Source organism: Pseudopipra pipra, chromosome 21 (assembly GCF_036250125.1).
Source record: "Pseudopipra pipra isolate bDixPip1 chromosome 21, bDixPip1.hap1, whole genome shotgun sequence".
Classification (NCBI taxonomy): Eukaryota; Metazoa; Chordata; class Aves; order Passeriformes; family Pipridae; genus Pseudopipra; species Pseudopipra pipra.
The window spans coordinates 7,681,237-7,703,601 of NC_087569.1; the positions used below are offsets into that span (position 1 = coordinate 7,681,237).

The following is a 22,365-nucleotide window of genomic DNA, read 5'->3' on the forward strand; positions in this document are numbered from 1 at the left end:
TGCCTCTTTGGGGGATGCTGAGGGGGTCTTGGCTGCAGCTCAGGGTGGGGGTGCTGGCTGCACCCCACAGCCACCCCTCCCGCAGCCAGGCTCCCTTCCCCCTCCCCTTTGTCAGCATCTAGGGGCTGCTGCAGCCACCTCTTCCTGCTGCCACCGAGCCGCTGCTGTTCCCATGGTAACAGGTTAGGATGTACCCCAGTCCCCTGCTGTGCCCCAGGGCCCCACCACAGACTCTGGAGTCCCCTCACTACCCCTTGGGGCTCTGGCTCCCCAGATTGGCTTCCCCTGGTCTGTGTGTGGGTGGTGATGGGGTTGTGGGTCAGTATAGGGCATCCAAAAATGGGTGCTGTCCTGGCGTTTTGGGGGCCTCATCCTGTGCTAGGAAATGCAGCCCCCTTTGGTCTCCCATCATGGGCCGAGCTGCCCACCCACTGTGGAGCTGCCACCATCCCCCTTCTTCCAGGGGGGTGGCTCTGTCCTCTGTGCTGCAGATCCAGGCGTCCTGGCACCCATTCCCACGCTCCGAGGAGTGTGGGTGCGGGGAAGCGGGGAGGACGGCGGCTGTGGCTGCCAGCCCAGCTCCATCCCTGCCCGGGGATGGCACAGGGGTAGTGGCCAGCGGGCAGGCAGGGAGGGCAGAGCTGCTTGCATGGGGCTGGAGCGTCTGGCAGAGCAGCTGTCCCTGCGCAGACGAGGCCCTCGGCCTCTCGGTTCTGTTAATTATTCAAATATAGGGAAGTGTGTCGAGCGGAGGATGCCTGCAGGGCAAGGATGCTCCGTGTGATATGTGATGCCCTGCCTGCTCGGCTGAACACACAGCAGGGCTGGGCTGGGCTGTGGGTATGGGCATGTGTGTCTGTACGTGGCCCTGGGTATGGGACACGGGGTCAGCTGCCCGCAGGTGACCACAGGCCGGGGTGGTTGTGGTGACCCTCGGCCGTGCCAGTGCCGGGATGCTCACGGCCGCCCTCTCTTCCCCGTCAGACTTCAACTATGGTGCGGACGAGTACGACGCCGAGGGCAACGAGGAGCCCAAGGCGCTGCCAGAGGGCTCGGAAACCATGCCCTACATCGATGAGTCGCCCACCATGTCCCCCCAGCTCAGCGCCCGCGGCCAGGAGAGCGGGGACGGCGTCTCGCCCACACCCACCGACGGCCTCGGCACAGGGGTAGGTGCTCGGGGCGCCGGGGCGGGTGAGTTGGGTCATGCGGGTGTCCGGCTCGGTGTGTCAGTGGTGGTCTGGTGCTGCTGTGACCTGAGGGAGTATTCCTGGTATCCTAAAACCTGCTGGCCGTTTGGGGAGCAGCAGTTCCGGGGATGCCGTGCCTGTGGGACACGCTGTGTCCCTGCCCCGCCGTGCCACGCCGGTGGCAGAGCTGGAAGGGCACGGGATGGACGGAGAGAGGGGTCACGGGGCTGGAGCCCAGCCGGGCGTGCTGGAAGCGGGGGGGTTCCCGGTGTCTCCAGCTCCGGGAGCCCTTGGGACGGGGCGCAGCCGCTCCGCCGGGCTGCCGGCTCCATCTAGCGGCACTCGGGGACCCAGTCACCAGCCGGGGGGGACACAAAGTGCCCCCCCACCGGAGAACTTAGATTTAACCCCTGCTCTTCCGAGCGCATCCCCTCGAACCCCTTGGGTTTCCCAGGGTGTTTCACAGGATGGATGCCTGAAGAGCTGCAAAGGGAAAAAAGGGATTTTTTTTTTCCAGAATAAAAGCTTCCATAAAGCCCGGGAGCTGCGGGGTCCAGGCAGGCCTTGGTCTCGGCCTCGCGGGGCTGTTGTGAGGAGCGACTGCCTGGCCCCAGGCTGGGGGATCCCTCGGTGCTGCCGCCGCCCGGGCTGGGAAAAGTTAAGGGTTTTTTTTGTCGTGGAAAGAGTTAAGCTCCTGACCCGGATGCTGAGGCAAAAGGGGGAGAGGTGTGGCTTCCTCCCCTGGGTCTTTCTGAGCAGCATCGTCCTCCAGGCACCCAGCGCTCCAGGCAGCCCCCGGGGAGGGAGAGGGGGGTCCTGCCCTTCGCCGCTGTGGGAGGGACCCTCTCCCGGGGCTGGCTCCAAACTCAGGCTTAGGGCTCCTTGTCCTCCAGCACAGCCCTTCAAGCCCCAGCCCTGACACTCCGGGTGCCGGATCTGTGAGCGCTGAGCTCCGTCATCAGGACCATCAGGGATAGCAGAGAGTGGCCCTGGGGAGCAGGAGGGGAGGTGCTGGCAAAGGGGTGATCTTGGGGGCTGGTGGGGCACAGTGGGTCTGGGCACAGGCAGGGATGATGACTTGGTTGCTACTAACAGGATTGGGAAGTGCTGGAGCTCAGTGCTGCCTCTGCCTCCATCTCTAGAGCTGCTTGTGCCAGGGCTTGGCAGAGCACCCTCCAAATTCTGTCCCTGTGTGTCCAGCCCTGCCAGGGGCACAGGGTTTCATGGGGGTCCCATTGTGGCTGATGGCACAGGGTGCCAGGTTCACTCCATTGCTCTTCTCTGGTGAGGCAGGACTGGTGTCACTGCCTTTGAGAGGGCTGGAGAAGGTTTCTGGTGGGGCATTTCATCTGGCGAGCTCCTGGGGCAGCTGTGGCTACGTTTGAGGCCTGTGACTGCTGATGCAGACACATCTTGACCCTCCCTCTCCCACCTGGGAAACATGAGTGCCATGGAAATGATGTTGGGTGTTGCCCCAGCCCCTGCTTGGGTGCTGCTGGGTTTGGCACTGTGGGGGTAGCATTTCCCTGAACAGGGACCATTCCCCACTCTGGGGACCCAGCTGTGGCAGGCAGGGTCATGTTGTCCTGGCACAGTTCCCCCTTAGCAAAGTCTGGGCAAAGCCTGAGCTGTGTCATGGATAGAGGGTTGGACACAGGCTCTGGAAAGTCCCCGTGTCTGTATCCCTGCCCACTTCTCACAGCAGGAGTTTGTTCCAGGCTCAGACGGGTGCAGGCAGGAGAGATGGCTCCTGTGGGCAGAGCACATGCGGCCACAGGTTCCCCTTTTGCTTCTGAGGAGCGTGGGGAAAGCTGCTGAAATAGCTCTTGTGTTGGTGTCCCCTTCTCCAGCCTGATCTTGCCCCATTTGCCAAGGCCCACAGTGTTCCTCAGAAGTGTCACACCACTGCTCGTGTCCCCACGTCCCAGCTGGCCCGGGGTTGTGGTCAGGCTGGAGCAGCAGGGAGGTGCCAGCGCCGATCCCTGTGGGATGTGGGGCAGATATGTGGGAAGGCAGGTGGTTCAGCTGCATGACCCTGCCCCACATCCCCTCTGGCCTGGGAGAGGTCTGTTGCTTTCTGGGGCTGCAGAGTCAGGTCCCCCTACGGGACCTGGTGATGCTGCTGCCCTGCAAGGTCACTTCTCGCTGGTGGCAATCCCCATGGTCCGGCTCTGCCGGGATCCAAGGAAGGGATCCAAGGGGCCGCAGCAGGCAGGATGGTGCTCTCTCGTTGCCGGGCGAGTGGCCTGGCAGGGTGCAGGGGACCCCTCCCCGTGCTGGACCCGCCAGGCTGTGCCGGCGTTGGGGAAGGCGGCTGCTCTGCGCGCCCCAGCCTTGACCACACTCCGGCGGCGGAGCAGCCCCACCTCCAGCGCCGAGAGAGATGCATTTCCTGTAGCGAGCAGGGCGGAGCTGGGGCCGGCTGGGGCTCGGAGCGCCGGGCAGCGGCCCCTCCACCGCCGGCGGCCCCCCGGGGCCGAGCCGAGGCCGGCGGACGGCCGGGCTGGCGCTCGGGTCGCGCCGCTGCTGAGCCCGGAGGTGCCGCTGCCGCCGCTCGGAGGTGGCCGAGCAGCCGCCCCGGGAGCGGCCGGGACGCCGCGGACCAAGGCCGGAGCTCGGGGCAGGCGGGAGCACCGGGGAATCCCATAATGGTTCCTTTCATCCCGCGGTGGTGGCCGGCGTCCAGAGCTGAGTCAGACTGGGACAGCTCAGCCGTGTGAGCCCCTTTGCCCGGAGCCTTGTGGGGTCCCCTCTGCTCCCCCGCTGCCCGCTCGGCCATGGAGGAGGAAGAGGAGGCCATAGGGTACCTGGATAAAGTGCTGGAGGATGAAGATGACTCTGAGCCAGGAACCCCCACCAGCCCCGGGTCTCCGTTTTCGGCCGGAGAGAAGGTGGGCGGCGGGGGCACCCTGCTCCGGTGCTGGGCAGGGAGCGGGGGGACAAGGGGCATCTTGCTGGTGCTGGTGATGCCCGGGTGACGGGGCAGCTCCTGGGGCGATGTGGCGGGTGCTGTTGGAGGGCAGAGCTGGGGGGCAGCGGGAGCATCACTTCAGCCCCACCACGCCCCCAGGACTGCCTGTGGCCGGGGCAGGGGGCAGGGCTGTGCCAGGGATCGGGTACAAAGGGCTCAGAGTGGGGTTACCACCCAGTCATCCTCCTAGGGGGAAGTAGGGCCACGCATGCTGCTGGAGGGGCTGTGTGGCTCAGCTGGATGCTCTGGAAGGGGCTGGTTAACACTGTGCCCCACCACACGGCCACCAGCAGTGCCTAAACAGTCCCAAACCCTGGAGCTGGGGTGACCCCTGTGCTGGCAGGTGCAACCCAGCACCCTTCTCATGCCCACCCTGCCAGGGGTGCCTGGGTGCTGGAGGAGGGCTCTGCCCCTGCTCTCCCTGGGGTCTCCTGCATGGGGCAGCTACAGGACCCTGATTAAGGGTTGCTCCTCTGGGTCATGGGGGTCCGGTTGGCATCGTCCTCGTGGGGAGCTGTGGGCCCCAGGCGTGGGTGGGCCCCTTATCTCCTGAGCTCCTGCGCAGGGCCCAGGCTGGGGGAAGCAGGAAGAGCCCGTGACTAATATGTGGCAAAGAGCCCACGAACTCCCAGTGAATAAAAGTGGCCGCCCTGTGCACCCTCCTGCTGCACCAGTCACTGTGGCCCAGCCTTAATGGTGCAGCCTGGCAGGTTGGGCACCCTGGTTGGCACAGCAGCCCCCAGGGCCAGGTGATGGACACTAAGAGTGGGACAGGGAGGTGCTGCTCCACAGCCATGCCCACTTCGGGGCTGTGCCCCTCTGGTGTTTGCAGCTGTCACCTCTCCTGGCACAACGGCCAGGGCTGGTGTGGGCAGAGGTGAGGCAGGACCAATGTCCCCCTCAGACCATTCTGAATGGCTGATGGCCCAGAGTGACTGATGCCCCCATGGCTGTGCTTGGCTCCTGTCTGGGTGGCAAAAGCCTGGTCCTCAAGTGTGATTTTTAAGGGGGGGAGACTAAAGCATGACAGGATGGTCCAGGGGCTGGGGCACCCATGTCTGGACACTGGGAGAGCCTCACTGAGGGTCACAGAGCCCCCCAGCCCAGCCATCTCCCTGCCATGAGAGTCATGCCACCAGAGCATCAGTGTTGCAGCAGACCTGAGTGCTGGGAGCTGCCCCAGTGCCACCAGGCAGTGACTGCTGGGGTGGCACTTTCCTGGGAAAACCTCAGCCGAGGGAAAGGGTGGTGCCGGATCACGTGGCAGCACCATCCATGCCAAGCATGATTTCACTGGGCGTCTCTGGACTCTGCCCTGGGAGAGTCCTGCCATGCTGTGCGCCATCCTGGAGCGCTGCCAGCCGTGCCGGGCTCCTGGCCAGCCAGGAGCAGGGAGGGGAGAGAAGCCAGCACAGCTCGTGGCTTCCCAGCTGGCTCCAGCTGGGCTCTGCTGCCCCTCGGGCACATGCCCGGGCCTTCCATGGAGCTTTCCCAGCACTGGCAGGGACATGTGCCCATGTGGGGATGCCAGGGATGGGTTGGTGGGATAGGGTGTCTGTCTTTTCCTGTGCCACTTGGTGGCTCAGCCAGGCTCCTTGCTGTGTTCCATAGGGCGAGCGAGAGGCTGGCAAAGGCCTGGAGATGCGGAAGCTGGTGCTCTCGGGTTTCCTGGCCAGTGAGGAGATCTACATCAACCAGCTGGAGGCCCTCTTGTTGGTGAGCACAGCCCCTCCAGGGATGGTCCCCAGCAGGCGTGGGTGGATGGATGGATGGAGTAATTTCTTCCTGGACAGCTTTCCCCAGGCAGGTCTGGCCTGGGTGCTGCCTGAGTGGGGGCAAAGCTTCATGAGCCACACTGGAGCCAGCCTTGCTGCTCCATCTCGCCTTCCCTGCTGCCCATTGGGGAGGTATTTATAGCCCTGCTTCCTCTTGTGGACTCGCTGACCTTCGTGGCCGAGAAACGGCTGCACAATGCGGGGTCACTACCATGGGAAGTCTGCGGGGATGCACAAGCCCAAAGTACCCCTTGGTGCAGCTGCTGGCTGGGACCTGTCCTGGGCAGCCCTTGCTGCTGACTCAGATCCTCCTCATCCCCAGTGTTCCCCTCCCAGCCCTCATCTTAAATGCTCTCCTTTCTCCTTCGGCAGCCCATGAAGCCACTGAAGGCCACGGCCACCACGTCGCAGCCTGTCCTCACCCTGCAGCAGATCGAGACGATTTTCTATAAGATCCAGGACATCTATGAGATCCACAAGGAGTTCTATGACAGCCTGTGCCCAAAGGTGCAGCAGTGGGACAGCAACGTCACCATGGGCCACCTCTTCCAGAAGCTGGTATGCACCTTCCTCAGGTCTTGCTCCACTTGGAAGAGAAGGAGGGCCGGGTCCTGCTGCTGCTTTGGATGTACAGTGGGAGCATGGGCTGTGCCCATGGGTGCTGTGGCCATGCTGGGGAGAGGAGGAGGAGAGGGTGGGTTGAAGGGCAGTAGAAAGCAGTTGTCGCTTCAGCTTCTACTCTCTAGGCACTTGTTATCTCTCTGTTGGATTTTGGAGCTTTGTGGGGGCACAGGACTGGACAGGAGCCCCACTGTCCTGCCCTGGGCAAGAGCTTTCCCTGCAGAGCCAAATGTGTGGCTGCCCAGATGGCTGTGGTGTGGCAGTGTCCTGCCAGGAGGGGATAACTCTGGACAGAGTGCCCTCAGGGGCTGCCAGGCTCCTTGTGCTGCAGGGGGGCTTCAGCATCCTGCTGGGTGCCCGGCTAACCCCCGCTCCCCGCAGGCCAGCCAGCTGGGCGTCTACAAGGCCTTTGTGGATAACTACAAAATCGCCCTGGAGACGGCAGAGAAGTGCAGCCAGAGCAACTACCAGTTCCAGAAGATCTCTGAGGTAAGCTGGGATAGGGCTGTGCCAGTGGGACAAGGGTGTTCCCCAGGGTGTCCCAGGACAGGGCAGAGAATGCTATTCCTGTGGCTGAGCTGACTGTGACTGCCCTGTGGAGATGCTCTCCCTGCCCTGGGGACTCCCAGTGACTGTCCCCAAGGACTGAGCCATCGGTGGCTCTGCTGGGGGCTTGTGATCTCTGGGCGTTGCAGGAGTTTGTCCCTCACCTTGTGCAAGCTCAGGTTGGGCTCAGCCCTTGCTGTCACCATGTCAGGGGTGCCAGGGCAGCCTGCACCAGCTCGCCCCATCCAGTGACCGTGGGTGCTGGGCACCTGTGGCTCATCTCCTGTCTCCTGCTGGCTGCAGCTCCGTGCCTGGCTCCCCTATAGAAACAGAGACCTCCGTGGCTGCAACGGCTCCCTGCTCTTTCCAGCCCCTCCACAGCAGAGCTGTTCATCTGGGTGGGATCACCACCACATCATCCCAAATGCTGGGCACAGCTAGAGCTGCTCCCAGCCAGGCAGCATCCTGTACAGCCCACACCTCCACCCAGCACCCACGTGTGGCCCCCAGCGTGGCCAGGCTGGGGCCGGGGAGAAATATCAGGGTGCAGAAAGGGTTGGGGGGACCCCATGATCTTGAGCAATGACCTTACCCCCACCCCCAGCCCCCCGCGGGCTGCACTGATGGCCCTTTCCTTCCCTAGGAGCTGAAGGTGAAGGGCCCCAAGGACTCGAAGGAGAGCCACACGTCCGTCACCATGGAGGGTACGGCGGGCGCGGGGAGGGGGACGCAGCCTTTTGTCCGCCCGCGGGACCGGCGGGGATGAATTACTGAGCAGGAATTACTGAGCAGGAATTACTGAGCAGGAATTACTGAGCAGGAATTACCGAGCAGGAATTACCGAGCGGCTCCCGCGAGCGGAGCCCTTTGTGCGCCCGTGTGCGGAGCCGGCGAGAAGGGCGGAGGGGGTGGGGGGTGTCGCAGCTCTTTAGGATGCTGTGGGCGTGCAGCAGCCCCCCACCCCCTGCCCACCCCTCCTCCCCGCCCGCCGGCCGTGCCCAGAGCCGTGCGGAGGGGCCGGTGCTGTGTCGCAGCCGGGCTGAGCTGCTGCGGGGCGGCAGCGATGGCTGCGCGGAGACGGGGCTGCCATGGAAATCCTCGTCATTGTCCGGCTCTGCTGTAACTGCACCTATGGTGAGGCGAGGGGGACGGCTCCGAACTGGGGGTGCCGCTGGGGAGCGATGCTGCGGGGATGCTGGCCCGGGGCTGGCTGTGCTTGCCCGGGGCGGGGGGCTGGAGGCTGCGTCGTGCTCTGCAGCCTGAAGTTGGGAGCGTCTTTGTTCCAGGCTGGATTGAATCATCTTGGCTCCGGCACACGCGGCCACGCGCTCGCCGTGCCCGCCGGGCAGGGGCTCGTGCCGACAGCGGGATAGAGGAGCTGGGATGGGCGGGGGGATCCTGGGCTGGGGGGATCCCCCCTTGCCTGAGCTGTGCCGCGCGGATGGGAATAGGGAGGGGGTCCCTATTTGCCTGCCGGAGGCTGTGAGCGTCGCGGGGCTGGAATGTCCGTCTCTCCGTGGCTGGGAGGAGAGGCGCCGGGCACCCCTGCCTGCTGCTGCCCGTGTCTGGGTCCCAGGCTGGCGGGACTGTGTCGGCTCCTCCGCTGAGCCGGGATAGCCCCTCCCAGTGCCCCCCAGTGCTCTGAGTGTGCCTGTAGCGATGGCAGCGCGAGGGTCCATCCTACCCCTGGGTGTAGGGTGGTGGAAAGGGGGGACACCTTGCCTGTCCCCCTCTATCCCAGAGCAGGATTCTTGCTGGCTGTTGCAGGGAGTGGGGCTCTGGCTTTGCCCACTGGCGCAGAGTTGTGGGGGATGCAGCCTCTGTTTAGGGTCCAGGCTGGCATCCTCACCTCCTGAGCAGAGACCCCCAGTTCACCAGGATGGGGATCCCTCTCTCAGGACTGGGCATCACAAGGCAGCACCCTCTGGTGTAAAGGGGGCACAACTCAGCACAGGGTGAGGAGGTGGCAGCTTTTCTTCCTTTCCCACAGCTCGAAACTTGGCTCCTCTTGGCACTGGCAGTTTGGGGAAGTGCTCCAAAGTGAAGGGAAAACCCAGAGGCATTGGCCTGTCTGGAACCAGCCTGAGGAAACACACTAGTGGCCAGGCATGGGGAGCAGCACTGTGAGTGGGCTCTGTGCCTTTGCCTGCCCAAAGAGTCAGGGAGGAGAAGGAGGGTCTGGCTGCTTCCAGTGAAATGTGCCTCTGAAGAGCCTCTAGGGCTGGTCTCGTGCTGGGAGGTTGCATGGCAGGAGAAAGGGGGTGTCTGTGCCCCATGTTTGAAGCAGCTCTGCTGCCCTGCCCCAGATGGAGCTTCACCTCCCATGCAGTCATGGGAGGCTGTGGGGAGGGGACACAGGGCAGTGGCATTGGGATGATGCCTTGGCCCAGGCATTCTCTGTAGGTGGGGGTTTTGCTGCTGCTGAAGCAGCCTGGGTTCCCCTGGCACCCAGGGCTGGCTGGGGTGGTGGGTACAGGGTGTCCCATGGGGTGGCAGAGCGGGCAGAGCAGGGATAGGACCCACTGCTGAGCCAAAAGGGAAACTGAAAAAGCTGCTGTGGGTGACGAGCAGCTCTTCCGCTCCACAGCCACCACCAGTGTTGGTGCACCAGGCACGGGGGGGTCCTTTGCCATGGTGGGGTGGGGGATGTGCTGACACAGTTGTGGTGGGACATCCCATCCAGCAGTCAGGGTGGAGTGGTGTCCGTGGCTGTGACCACACACCAGCCTGGCCGTGGTTCCCCATGCCCCCAGCGCAGCAGGGAGCGAGGCTGTGGCACTGGTGGCTCACCACTGCCCCTGGCAGTGACATGATGGTCCAACTGCTGCTGGCTCTCTGCAGAACGGATCCCAGATGCTCACCCAGGGCTCTGTGCAGACCAGGGTGGGAGAGGGGCCAGGGCTCCGGGAGGGGTGGCTGTTGACACCTTCTCTCTCCCCTCAGCACTGCTGTATAAACCCATCGACCGGGTGACGCGGAGCACCCTCGTCCTGCACGTGAGTGTGACACCAGTCCTGGGGTAGGGGTGTGACACCAGTCCTGGGGTGGGAGGCTCTGTCTCTGTTGCTCCGGGGGACCTGCCGCCATGGGGAGTGCTGAGGGGGGTTTGCCAGGGTGGGTGCTCTCCAGCTGTTCACCTGTGCCTGTCCCCTTCCAGGACCTCCTCAAGCACACCCCAGCCGACCACCCTGACTACCCACTGCTCCAGGACGCCCTCCGCATCTCGCAGAATTTCCTGTCCAGCATCAATGAGGACATTGATCCCCGGAGGACAGCGGTCACCACCCCCAAGGGCGAGGTGAGCCAGTGGGGTGGGCAGTGGCAGGGCACAGGGTGAGGGCTGAGCCCTCTGCCAGCCCCTGGCTGGTGTCTCCACTCTGAGGAGCTCCATGGTGCTTGGCCAGGAGATGGAGGGGTTCCTCTAAACCCCCAGAGCAGTTCTGGGTACAATGTTAGGGCTCTACCTGGTCCTTGCTGCTTGCTGGCGCCCTATTGACTCAAAATAGCACCCAGAGGACACGGACCTTCCCATACTCCTGGTGGCTGAGCCACAGAGAGGGACAGGAGCACCCACTCGCACAGTTGGTTGCCCTTTGCTCCCTGCCCGCTCTCAGAGCAGCCCCACTGCCCCACAGACCCGGCAGCTTGTCAAGGATGGCTTCTTGGTGGAGCTGTCGGAGGGCTCGCGGAAGCTGCGGCACGTCTTCCTCTTCACCGACGTGCTGCTCTGTGCCAAGCTGAAGAAGACGGCGGTGGGGTAAGGAGGGTGCTGGGCACAGGGGGAATGTGTCACAATCCTCTGTCCCCCAGTGGGCTGGAGGATGTGCCAGGGAGGGGGTCAGGCATCAGTCAGTATCCGTGCCCTGTCCACAGGAAGCAGCAGCAGTACGACTGCAAGTGGTACGTGCCCCTGGCCGACCTGGTGTTCCCCTCGCCGGAGGAGTCGGAGCACTGCCCGCAGGTCCATGTCATCCCTGACCATGAGCTGGAGGACATGAAGATGAAGATCTCAGCCATCAAGAGCGAGGTGCAGAAGGAGGTGAGAGCAGGGTGTGGGAGCTGCTGCTGGGGTGGGTGCCTTCCTTGGGGTCGGGGATAGGACATGGGGACCAGGGGCACCTGTGAAAGCTTCTCTCTGCTCCCTGTCTGCAGAAAGCCAACAAGGGGCAGAGCCGGGCCATCGAGCGCCTCAAGAAGAAGATGTTTGAAAACGAATTCTGGCTGCTCCTCAACTCGCCCGCCATCCCCTTCCGCATCCACAACCGCAACGGGAAGGTGAGGAGGGTGGGCTGGGGGCCGGGCTCAGCCCTGCCTGCACACAGACTGACACATCCCCCTCTCTCTTACAGAGCTACCTCTTCCTGCTGTCCTCCGACTACGAGCGGTCCGAGTGGAGGGAGGCCATCCAGAAACTGCAGAAAAAGGGTAAATTTGGGGCTGCTGAGGCCCTCATGGTGTTCCTGGCTCCACCAGGGGCCACAGGGAGGTCCCACAGGATCCCAGCCTGCTGCTTGCCAGTTCCCATGGCCAACGCTGGCTGCATCCCTCTGAAGCTCCTCTCCTGTCCTCTCACAGACCTCCAGGCCTTTGTCCTGAGCTCAGTGGAGCTCCAGGTGCTCACAGGATCCTGCTTCAAGCTACGCACTGTCCACAACATCCCGGTCACCAGCAACAAGGATGGTGAGTATCCACTGGCTCCTGCTGGGGACCGTGGTGTGCAGGGGACAGCTTCCCACCAGGTGGCACTGCTGGAGCAGCGTCGGGTTCCCAGGCAGAGCCATCCCAGCTGCAGCACGAGGCTGCTTTTGGGGTCTCTCCAGAACCCCAGTGGGCTGGGCAGGACCAGAGTGTCCCCAGGGTGAGACCCAGCCAGCACTACTGGGAACCTCCCCCAGGGCTGTCCAGCAGCAGGAGAGCTTGGGATGTCAGCAGGGAATACAGAACTTAGGGACAGCCCTCAAGGGGGTTGGGGACATTTGGATGCCACTGCAGGTACCCAGTACTTCCTGTGGCCAAGGCTGCCTTGGGGACAGCCCTGGGGCACGCGAGGTGTCAGCCGAGCCCTGACACAGCCTCTGCTCTCCCATCATAGATGATGAGTCCCCTGGGCTCTACGGGTTCCTGCACGTCATTGTCCACTCTGCCAAGGGCTTCAAGCAGTCTGCCAGTAAGTGTGGGTGCCCCCCCTGCTCCGAGGGGCCGGTGTGATCGGAAGGGTTGGGGTCCAGCATGTGGCCCCACTCTGTGGTCCCTGGGGAGCTGGTGGGGATGTTCCTCAGGTGCTGAGCAGTGTCTGCTCCCCCAGACCTTTACTGCACGCTGGAGGTGGACTCCTTCGGCTACTTCGTCAGCAAAGCCAAGACCAGGGTTTTCCGGGACACCACGGAGCCGCAGTGGAACGAGGTGAGGGAGGTGGGATGCAGGCAGGGGATTGCACTCCCTGTTTCCCTTCACCCCCAGTTTTGGAGCTGCTCTGGGGTGCTGGGGTTGAGCCACCCTCACTCTGCACCCCAGGAGTTCGAGATCGAGCTGGAGGGCTCCCAGTCCCTGCGCATCCTCTGCTACGAGAAGTGCTACGACAAGACCAAACTCAACAAGGACAACAATGAAATCGTGGACAAGATCATGGGCAAAGGGCAGATCCAGGTATGTACTGGGGCTTTTGGGGCATTTTCTTACCCAGCAGTGAACCTCTTGAGGCCAGAGCTGGGAAGGCTGCTCTGGAGTTATGCCTGGGATGAGAGAGTTATGCCTGGCAGCATGGACAGGACAGGACAGCTCTGCTTTTGGGAACAGGGTACAGGGATTGTGGGATTGAAGGCAGTGAGGTTGGTGGGCATCAGGGATGTGGATGATGGTCCTGAGGCACAGTGGCTGCAGGAGGAGGTTGAACAAAATGAGGAGTCCTGCAGAGGTGGCAAAGCCAGACCTGCCCCCCAAGATGTGCATCCAGTCCCAGCTGGGCTCAAGTGTTTCCATTCCACTGCCTCCTGTGCTGTGGGCCTGGGGGGCTGTGGAGAGGGGGTTGGCAGCTGCCCCAGAGAGGGCTTTGAGCGTGCAGCCCCCCATCCCTCCCCTGTCCCCCTCTGCCACCATCTGCCTTCCCTGTGCCTCCATCAGCTGCTGTTATAGCAACGGGGGTTTCCAGGGCAACGACTGAGCTGCTTCTGATTGGTGGTTGCCAGGCAGGGAAGGATGGAGGCCTGGGCTGCCCTGAGATGCTCCCAGGTGAGCAGGTCTGGGAGGATGGAGTGAGGGCCAGGCAGCCCCCAGAGCCCTCATTCCCCCAGCACCCACCTTGGCCAGGCTGCAGGGACGCCCAGGGCAGCAGAGGATGGTTTGAGATGGGGGTGCCCCTGTGTTTTCCTGGTGGGGACCACCAGGCTGGCTGCCTTCCCAGCTGTGCTGGAGACAGTGTCAAGCTTGGGACACAGCCCTCAAGCCGAGGCCACTTCAAAGGGCCCAGTGTGGCTGCCTGCTCCGTGGGAAAGCAACTGAGGGCAGGTCCCAGGGGAGTGGGGAGCAGCATGGAAACACTGCTGGGAAGGGGATGCTGTGGGGGACAGCACCAGCAGGGTGGGAGATGGGGGCTTGGCTTCACCAGTGGCTTGTTCTTACCTGAAATCACCCATCTGTTGCCCTCCCTCTGGGAAACAAGTGGTGTGAGGGTGGCACTGGGCCAAGCAGGAGGGCCGGGGCAGGGAAGGGGCTCGATGTCCCGTGGGGATCAGTCCAGCTGTGCTCTCGGAAATAGCCTGGATCAACAAACATGAGTCATGCTGGGAGATGCGGGGGTCGGGACAGGGACAGCACAGCTCGTACCCGCTGTGCAGAAGTCGTGGGGGAAGGAAGGGAGAGAGAGAAGGCCCTGGGGCTGCTTATCCTGAGGAGGGCCTGGCTGGACAGAGCAGTCTCAGGGTTGGGGCTGTCCTGCTGTCACCCAGAGCCTCAGCTTGGTCTCTGCCTCAGGGGTGGAGTGGGTGGCAGGGCAGGACAGCTACGAGCAGAATGGGCAGCACTACTCGTGGGTCTGTGGGCTGTGGCCAAGCCCCAGTGCTGCCCCCCTGCCCTCTCCTTGAGCTGTTCAGGCAGAGGTGCTGCCCTGGGTGGTCCTTACCCTGTCTGGTCTCTGGGCTCATCATGAGCTGCTGCTGGTTCCAGATACCAGCACTGGTATCAGGAGCTTGGCAAAGGTCCATGGTGTTTTGGGGGCTGCCAGGATGGCTGCACCCCCCCAGCAGCCAGCCCTGTGCCCACTGCCCAGCTCTAATCTGGCCACGCAGGCACATGGGTTGGTCACAAAAGCAGCTTATCAGCACCATGGACTGGTGGGAGTGGGTCAGTGTGTGAGGGGGTTGCTGCAGCCCCTCTGTGTGGGCAGTGGGGGCCTCCCAAGGCTGCAGAGATGCCATGGGTGGGAGTCACGTCCTGCCAGCACAGAGGACATGGCTGGGTCCATGGAGTGGCTGGGGTTGGCACCAACCTCCTCTCAAGCATCCTGGCAATGAGCCCTTAGGGGTCTGCAGTGTGGTGAGCCTTGGACCCCTACCCTGAGCCTTGTCCCTGTTGCTGGTGGAGGGTGGGCACCCTGTGCTGTGCCACTGGCTGTAGGGTGGAAAGGCATGACTCCTGTTTGGCATTAACCCTGTTTAGTTGTTGTTAATCCCGTTTTGTTTGGGGTTTCTAAGGTTGGAATGTGCTGTGGTCGAGGTAGAGCTGCCGTGGGGGGCTTGTGTCCCCTGTGCTGCAGGGCTCAGCCTTGCTCTGAGATGTCCCAGTTGCTCCCAGCAGCTGGTCTGTGTCTTGTGGGTGCTGGCAGGGGTGTGTGGTGCTGTGGTAGAGTGGCAGACGGATGTTGGGGTGGGCAAAGCAAGCTGTGATTGCTTGTGCCCATATTGCAGAGGAGAGAGGCTGGGGCGTGTGAGGAGGTGGGCAGTGGGTGCATGAAGGGAGGGTCTCAGGGTGATGGGGCAGTGCTTTTCTCAGCCCGTTTGATGCACAGGGGGAAGTGGCTGTTGGAGCAGAGTCTGTGTTGTCATGGGCACGGTGCCTGCTGTGCCCTCAGGGAATTGCTGCCTGTCCGTCTGTCTGTCGCTGGCGGAGGCTCTGGAGGGGGAGATTTGTGGTGTTGGGGCTCCCCAGACCTGCAGGGATCCACGGGGTGACCCATATGGACTCCTGGGGCTGCTGAGGGATGAACTGGGGGTCAGTGCGAGTCCCCCCCAAGCCTGCACCTCCCCATGTTCCTGCCTATCAGGAGAAGCACAGGCAGGGACTCTTCAGGGCTTCCATCCCCCTGCCCACATCACCCCCTGGCAGTGGGGCTGACAAGGGCCAGGGTACTCTGAGGGGCCATGGTGGGTCCCCACCTATCCCTAGGCCTGACAGGAGACCCCAAAAGTCCCATGCCTGTGCCACTTAGTGGGAGCAGGAGAGCCAGCCTGGCTCCTTCTCGGAGCCGGGAATGCTGCAGCCACCAGCGGCGATGCCTCCGGGGCCGCGACTGCCGCTGGCGCTGCGAAGCGGATAACAGGGAAGGGATAACAGCGGATAACGAGGGATAACGGCGGCGGGGAGCCCAGTCAGCCCCCCCAGCCTTCCCGAGCGGCGGCGGGCGGCAGGGCGAGAGTTAAACGCGTGGGGGCCGCCGGGGGGGGGGGCTGCCTTTGAGTCACTTCCTCGCAGGGGGAGGGAGGCTTTTGGGGCTGCCGAGCTGCCTCGACAGCCTGGCTCACACCCTGAAGATGAGCCCTGCCCGCTCGCCTCCCCGCCGCCCCAGCCGGGCTCCCCTCGCCGGCCCCCGCTGACCTCCCCCCGCAGCAGAAAGGATGCGGGTGCTCTCCTAACCCAGCCCCGGGCACCTTTCCCGGCCACGCTCGTCTCGCCTGCCCGGAGCCGAATCGCGATGACGGAGGTGCTGGTGCAGCCGGAGGGCAGCCCCGGCCCCGTGGGCGAGCAGCCGGAGCGCGGCGTGGAGGAGCCCGAGGGGAAGCGACCCCCCAACACAGGCGCCCGCCTCTGGGGCAGAGTGCGCAGCAAACTGCTCCGGCAGAAGGTGCTTCTCGGGGGGAAAGGGGGGCATGGCTGGAGGGGACGGCGCTGGGCTCTGGGTGGGCTCTGGGTGTCGCTGGGCTCTACTGTGCATGGATTTTTGGTGGGCAGTTTTGTGGGGTGAGGGGCTCTGCAATGGGGGGCTTGTGGGGAGAGCGAGTGCTGTGTGGTCCGTGCACAGAGCTGTTTGGGTGCTTTGGGAGCTCTTAGATGCAGTTGGCAGCCTGTGAGGTGCTTGTTTTCTTCCTTCCCTGTCCCTCTGTGTGCTGGGGAGCTGGGAGGGCTGAGCTGTTTACACAGAGGGGTCCTGCAGAGGACGGGCAGGGAGTCCCACTGCTCAGCCCCGGGGCTTGCCCAGGAGGTAGAGATGCTTGTGGGCTGACCAGGGGTGGGCTCCTGGGGTGCTACAGCACCCGGTGCCTGTGTATCCCCTCTTCCTTGATTTGCAAACCCTCCTCCCGGGTCCATCCAGGCTTCCCTCAGCTCGCAGCTGTGTCGCAGCCACATCAGCCAGTGCTGCCCGTCTTTGTGGGAGGACAGGGGTGGGCAGGGGAGGGGGACAGCACCCTCACAGGCCGTCCCAAAAGCCCCATGGGAACCCCTGGGGATTTCCCTGCGTGGGGTCCCCCTGTGCAGGGAGATGCTGGCCCGGGTCTCAGCTGTGACCACGGGCAGGAGCTGCCTGGGCCCGTGGGGGTTCGGTTTGGCAGCAGCGGGGCCGCCTGTGACGCACGGCATTAACCTCGATTCTGTGCCGCTGCTCCCGCAGAGGGATTAAGGGGCAGCGAGGGCTGTGTGGGGAGGCTGCCTGGGGGCTGCCGCCGGCTGTTGCTGGGTCAAAACAAGAAGGGGTTTAGTTTCTAAACCCCACACGTCCCCATTGTGGCCGCCAGCTTCCCTGCCGGCTGCTGCCCGGGAGCGCTGGGGCTGCAGAGCAGGATGTGACCCCGGCGCGGTCCCGATGTGCCGCGGGCGCTGCTGCTTCTCAGGTCGCTCTCAGATGGGGCTGTGAATCATTGCTTTTTGGGGGCTGTGCTTTGCCACTGGCAGCCTTTGCTGGTGGGGGGGCTGCTCTGCCCCACAGCACCGGTCGGCTCAGAAACTGTCTGTTCCTTGAGGAGGGAGCTGCTGGCCTGGAGGTCTGGTGGGGGAACTGCTTGCTGGAGCCAGGGCGTCCCTGGGTGTTCATGGATGCAGCGCTGATGGGAAGCTGTAGCAGCTCCTCTGGGATCCTGCTCCCCAGGGCTGTGACAGAGATGACCTGGCTCACTGAGTCACCAGTTTGCTTCCGATTGCTTCACCCCAGGCTGACAGTTGGGTGACCTCATGGGCGTGAGGTGTGAGGAAGGGACATGCCCAGCCTGGCAGCCCCTGCCCTGCTGCAGCAGCCTGGCACTTGGGGCTCTGGAGAAGCTACCATGAGGGCTTGGAGCCCTCCCAGTTCCTTACCTGGGAGCTCTGGGGACCCAGCACTGCCTGGGTCTGTCTTGGCTGCCACTGCCCATGTAGGAACTGTATCCACGGTGTCACAGCCTGGAGGTGTCTTGAGGACAGAATTCCAAGATGTGGCCTCATCCCCTCAAGTCCAGAGTCACCCCATGCACAACACAAGCAGCAGGCAGTGGGGTCAGCACCAGCAGGACCAAGGGTCCCTCTGCCACTGGAACCTCCCCAGGACACACCAAGTGCTGCTGGGCTGCCGGGATGTTCATCACCTGCCATGCTGCCACCTGTTCCTCCTCAACCTGGGGCCTTGTCCTACAAGCAAACACCTTTGAATAATTTGGGAAACCAGAATGATAGCATATCCTTGTGCCAGGAGCAAGGGTTGTTTCACCTCTCCATGGATGAGAGCAGCACTGCAGTGGATGCTGGCTTGGCACAGATACCACCACGGCTGAGAGTGCCTGAGATGCAGGAGGGAGTGGCCTGAGAGGTGCTGGTGAACTGGCTGAGGTGTTTCCCCAAGCACAGGCTGGTGTTTGAAGCCATCTGACCCGCCCTAGAGGAGCTGACACCTCATCCTGCACAGCGCTGGCACGGAGGCTGCTCCCCAGGGCTCCCAGCCCAGCAGTTCCCCACTGACCTGGGATGTCCCTGCATCATGCTGGAGCAAGGCAGCTCCCTTTGGAGGAGAAGGAGATGGTGGTGGTAGCTGAGATGGGGTGTTTGCCAGTGCTGTGTGGGCAGGAGCTGCCTCTGGCTCTGTGGGTGGATGCTCCCATCCATCCTCCCACGCCTGAAGACGAAGCATTGGACGTGGCTTTGCTTTCCTTGGGGATTGGGCAGCATGGTGGGCTGCCTGCTGTGCGGAGTGCCAGGGGGAAAGGTTAGAGGAGCACCAGGGCCAGGCCACAGATGGTGCCTCAGGGGTGCTCAGGGGCCTACCCCAGCTGCAAGGGAGCTTGGGCTGGTGGGGCCAACAGAAGTAGCTGAAATTTGGGCCCAGCTGGCCGCTGCGGGGAGCTGGATGGGGATGATTCTGCCCGTCCAGGGGGAAGGGGCTGCGGGGAGGTGACGTGCTCAGGGTAAAGTCTGCAGCACTGGTGGCAGCCAACCTGGCTTTTATTAAAGCTTTCTCCAGAGCCCTGCTAAAACCCTTCCAGATGTGAGCTGCCAGGGCCATTGGGGCCGGAGGGACCTGGGGCATGGGAATGGGGAAGGCGTGTGTGGTGGTTGCAGTTAAAATTATGTTGCAGAGCAGGGAGGCCCACGGCTCCTGACATGGTTGGGGGGCAAAGGGGCTTCGCTTCCGCTGCCATGAGCAGGATGAGAATGTGTGGGGAGAAGGGATGAAAGGCCCTGGGACAGGTGGTGTTGGGTTGGTGTTGGCTGTGGTGGGTGCAGGGGGATCCGGTGCTGCGGATGTGCACAGAGGATCTGGAGCAGAAGGGCTGGAGCTGGCAGTGGTCTGGCTGCAGTCTCGTGATCCTGGTGTCCAGACCTGCTGCAGGGTCCCATGGGAGCCCAGGGCAGCTGCAGCCTTCCTCCTCCTCCTTCCACTCCCCCCGCTGCCATTCCCAGCAGCCGCAGGGCTGGCACAGAGGAAGCAGCGTGGCACTCACTGGGCTCTTCCATGTGCCGGGCTGGGCTTCCATGACCAGAGAGGGCTCTGTGTCAGGAGCCATTCCTGGGCCATGCTGGGGACAGCAACATTTCTGCCTTGCTGGAGATAACAGTGTTTCCCGTGGCACTGTGGTCACTGAGGAGCTGCTCGAGCTCACCACAACACGGGACTGGACATGGGACGATGCCACTGTGCTGGGGCTGTGCTGAGAGCCAGGGCAGCTTGAGCCTGTCCTTGGGACCATGGGGTCTTGGTGTGCCAGAAGGGACATGAGTGACCCCAGAGTCCCCCCATCATGACATGCAGTGACTTCATGGGCAGGGGAACAGCAGCTCTGTGGCTGCAGCAGCAGCTCTGGACATCTTTGCGCTTGCCCGGAGCATCTCCCAACCCAGCAGCTGTGGGAAACTCCTGTGTCCTTGCAGAGTGACCTCATGTGCTTGGTGTGAGTGTCTCCTGGCAGCTGTGTGCCCCCAGCCCTGGGAGCCCCCGCCAGCTCCTACATCCCATCCCCTTCCCCAAGGGGACATTAGTGCCGGGCTCTGCCCTGCTGCCCGCCCTGTGCATTACAGGGATCGATGGGGCCAGGTCGATACCACCAGCTGGGGACCAAAAAGCCCCAAAAGGCAACTGTACCCGTCTCTGCCCAGCCCTGGGGCCTGGAACTTGCCATAGCATGTGCTGGGGCCTTGGGAATGCCGGCACCTCTTCGCAGCAGCCGGGTGCCGGGGCAGTGTCACCGAGTCCCCCGCTAGCCCCAAAGCCAGAAATAGCGGAGCCTGTCATTCCCAGGGGTTATAAATAGCCTTGGCTATGGGGAGATGTTGTTTTTCTGCATGGAAAACGCTGCCCTAGTTCTGTTTCATCTGTTTCTGCCGCTAGAAATAGTCCTAATTTCTTGGAAATTTCTTGCTGCTCGGGTGTATGTTAAAGCACTGCCTCGCAGGGGCTCCAGGGAGAGCAGGATGGGGAGCCTGAGCCCACCTGGCTTCAGGGCTTGGCCAGAGAGACCCCAGAGGGGAATCTCTCCATCCTCTTGTCATGAGCAGCATGTTGCCCAGGAAGAGCATGTCCTGTGCCCTACACCATCTGTGGATCAAGGGTGTTTGGGGACACTAGGCTGGCATGGGGCTGTGTCCCCGTGGAGCTCACACACCATCTCTCCCTGCAGCTGGACCCTCAGGCCGTGCAGACGAAAAACTGGCACATGGATGTGATTGAGATGAATGGGGTAAGTGGGGCTGGGAGACCCAAGCCCCTCTCTGGGATTGCAGCCCCTTCCCCGTGCCTTCATGCCAGCCAGGACTCACCCCCTGTCTCCCACAGATCAAGGTGGAGTTCTCCATGAAGTTCACAAGCAGGGACATGAGCCTGAAGAGGACCCCATCCAAAAAGCAGACCGGTGTCTTCGGGGTCAAAATCAGCGTCGTGACAAAGTAAATGCAGGGCTGGGTGGGCTGATGTGCTCTGGTCCCTGTGGGTTTGGGGTTGCACCAGGTCCCCTTGCTCCATCCTTGCACCCTGTTGTCCCCTTGCTCCTACCAACACCAGGGAGCTCAGCTTTTGCTCTCTGCTGGGGACTTGCCCATTCCCTTCACCACCCCCATCCTTCCCGGCCAGCAGGCCCATCCTGCCCCTGGCCCAGGGTTTGCAGGGCTGGGCCGATCGCTGTGGGGTCCCCTGGGAATCTTTGCTCACGGATCTGCTTCCCGAGCCAGGCGCGAGCGCTCCAAGGTGCCTTACATCGTGCGCCAGTGCATCGAGGAGGTGGAGAAGAGGGGCATCGAGGAGGTCGGCATCTACAGGATCTCTGGCGTCGCCACTGACATCCAGGCCTTGAAAGCTGTCTTTGATGCAAGTGAGTGTCCTGGGGGAACATCTGCCCTTTGTGCCCTGTTCCCATGGGAGGGTTCACAGGCACCGAGACCCCCCTGCCCTGCAAGCTCAGGGTCTGGTTATCACACTGCACATGTGCAAAATGTGCTGCTGGGCCCGGGGAGGGGCTGGGCGTGAGGAGGAGGGTGTTGCTGGGAAAGCAAACACCCAGAGATCCCAGCCCTTGTTTGTGCCTTGATGCCTCCGAGCTGCTGCTGCTCCTGGCTGGCTCCTGGGAGACACTGAGTCAGGGAAATGTTGCACATGGACTTGCAAATTGTTCCGCGTCCTGTTGCCCAGCCAGGCGGGAACCACTCGGGTTTTTCCCAGCCTCAGCCTGGCTAAAGGGGCTGTGAACCCAGCAGTGCTATCCCTGCCCTCCAGCTGGCACCCTGCCTGGAGAGCTGGAATGATGAGACCCAGAGGGGAAGGAGGGCAGGAGGCATCACGTGTGGGTGCTCTCTGGACAGATAACAAGGACATCCTGGTCATGCTGAGTGACATGGACATCAATGCCATCGCTGGCACGCTGAAGCTGTACTTCCGTGAGCTGCCCGAGCCCCTCCTCACTGACAGACTCTACCCCGCCTTCATGGAGGGGATTGGTAAGGCCTTGGGGATGGGGAAGTGGTTGGTGTCCAAACGTGGCTCTGTTTAGCCTGCTCTGGGCTGGAAGACTCCCAAGAGTCCTTCCCAGCTCGACCCACTCGGTCCTGGCTTGTTCTTGCTGGCTCCAGGCCAGCTCAGGGCTCATGGTGCTGCTCCCCAGTGCCCACACACTGACTGCTGGGGGGCATCTGGCCATGGTGGGTCCTGCTGCTGCACCAGACCCCGTCCTGAGCCCTCTCCCTCCTTGTCTGCAGCCCTCTCAGATCCTGCTGCCAAGGAGAACTGCATGATGCACCTTCTCCGCTCTCTGCCTGACCCCAACCTCATCACCTTCCTCTTCCTGCTGGAGCACTTGAAAAGGTAACGGCTTGGGGGCTGCCTGGGGCCCGTGGGAGGTGCAGGATGGGTCTGTCTCACTGCTTTGCTGTGGGGATGGGACATGAAAGGAGTTAGAGCTGCTGTTTGATTCCTGTGCTGCCTGCACAGGCTGGTCCCAAACTGGAAGCAGATGGTGCAGTGCTGGTGCAGAGCAGGGCTGTGGGCAGCAACCTGGGCCAGCAACAGCAGCTCAGTGTTGGGCAGGCATGGAGGGTCCCTTCCCTCTCCCTGCCCCTCCAAGAGGGTGCAGCCCCAGGTGTGTCCCACCTGCCCCATCTCTCT

General features: G+C 62.9%; 1 protein-coding gene and 1 long non-coding RNA gene across 5 annotated transcripts in view; one reads left to right on the forward strand and one right to left on the reverse strand.

The window, feature by feature from the left end:
• Positions 1-22,365, forward strand: part of ABR (ABR activator of RhoGEF and GTPase) — a 39,234-nt gene that overhangs the window by 13,007 nt on the left and 3,862 nt on the right. For 2 of the 4 annotated variants that reach the window (XM_064677475.1, XM_064677476.1), the window contains exons 2-21: positions 985-1,169; positions 5,773-5,877; positions 6,309-6,494; positions 6,939-7,046; positions 7,747-7,807; positions 10,047-10,099; positions 10,261-10,401; positions 10,739-10,860; positions 10,977-11,142; positions 11,256-11,378; positions 11,453-11,528; positions 11,679-11,783; positions 12,196-12,270; positions 12,409-12,506; positions 12,618-12,749; positions 20,393-20,452; positions 20,548-20,657; positions 20,940-21,079; positions 21,567-21,701; positions 21,960-22,065. In XM_064677475.1, the coding sequence (XP_064533545.1) occupies positions 985-1,169; positions 5,773-5,877; positions 6,309-6,494; positions 6,939-7,046; positions 7,747-7,807; positions 10,047-10,099; positions 10,261-10,401; positions 10,739-10,860; positions 10,977-11,142; positions 11,256-11,378; positions 11,453-11,528; positions 11,679-11,783; positions 12,196-12,270; positions 12,409-12,506; positions 12,618-12,749; positions 20,393-20,452; positions 20,548-20,657; positions 20,940-21,079; positions 21,567-21,701; positions 21,960-22,065 (2,287 nt within the window). Of the gene's footprint in view, positions 1-984; positions 1,170-3,684; positions 4,082-5,772; positions 5,878-6,308; positions 6,495-6,938; positions 7,047-7,746; positions 7,808-10,046; positions 10,100-10,260; positions 10,402-10,738; positions 10,861-10,976; positions 11,143-11,255; positions 11,379-11,452; positions 11,529-11,678; positions 11,784-12,195; positions 12,271-12,408; positions 12,507-12,617; positions 12,750-15,759; positions 16,159-20,392; positions 20,453-20,547; positions 20,658-20,939; positions 21,080-21,566; positions 21,702-21,959; positions 22,066-22,365 lie in introns of those variants that run through there. The other 2 variants (XM_064677477.1, XM_064677478.1) reach the window with 2 other exon arrangements.
• On the reverse strand, positions 6,489-15,643 carry LOC135425354 (uncharacterized). Its single transcript, XR_010435563.1, has 3 exons — positions 13,722-15,643; positions 7,268-7,423; positions 6,489-6,608 (listed from the first exon to the last, which is right to left on the reverse strand). It is a non-coding gene; the product is annotated as an uncharacterized LOC135425354 (long non-coding RNA).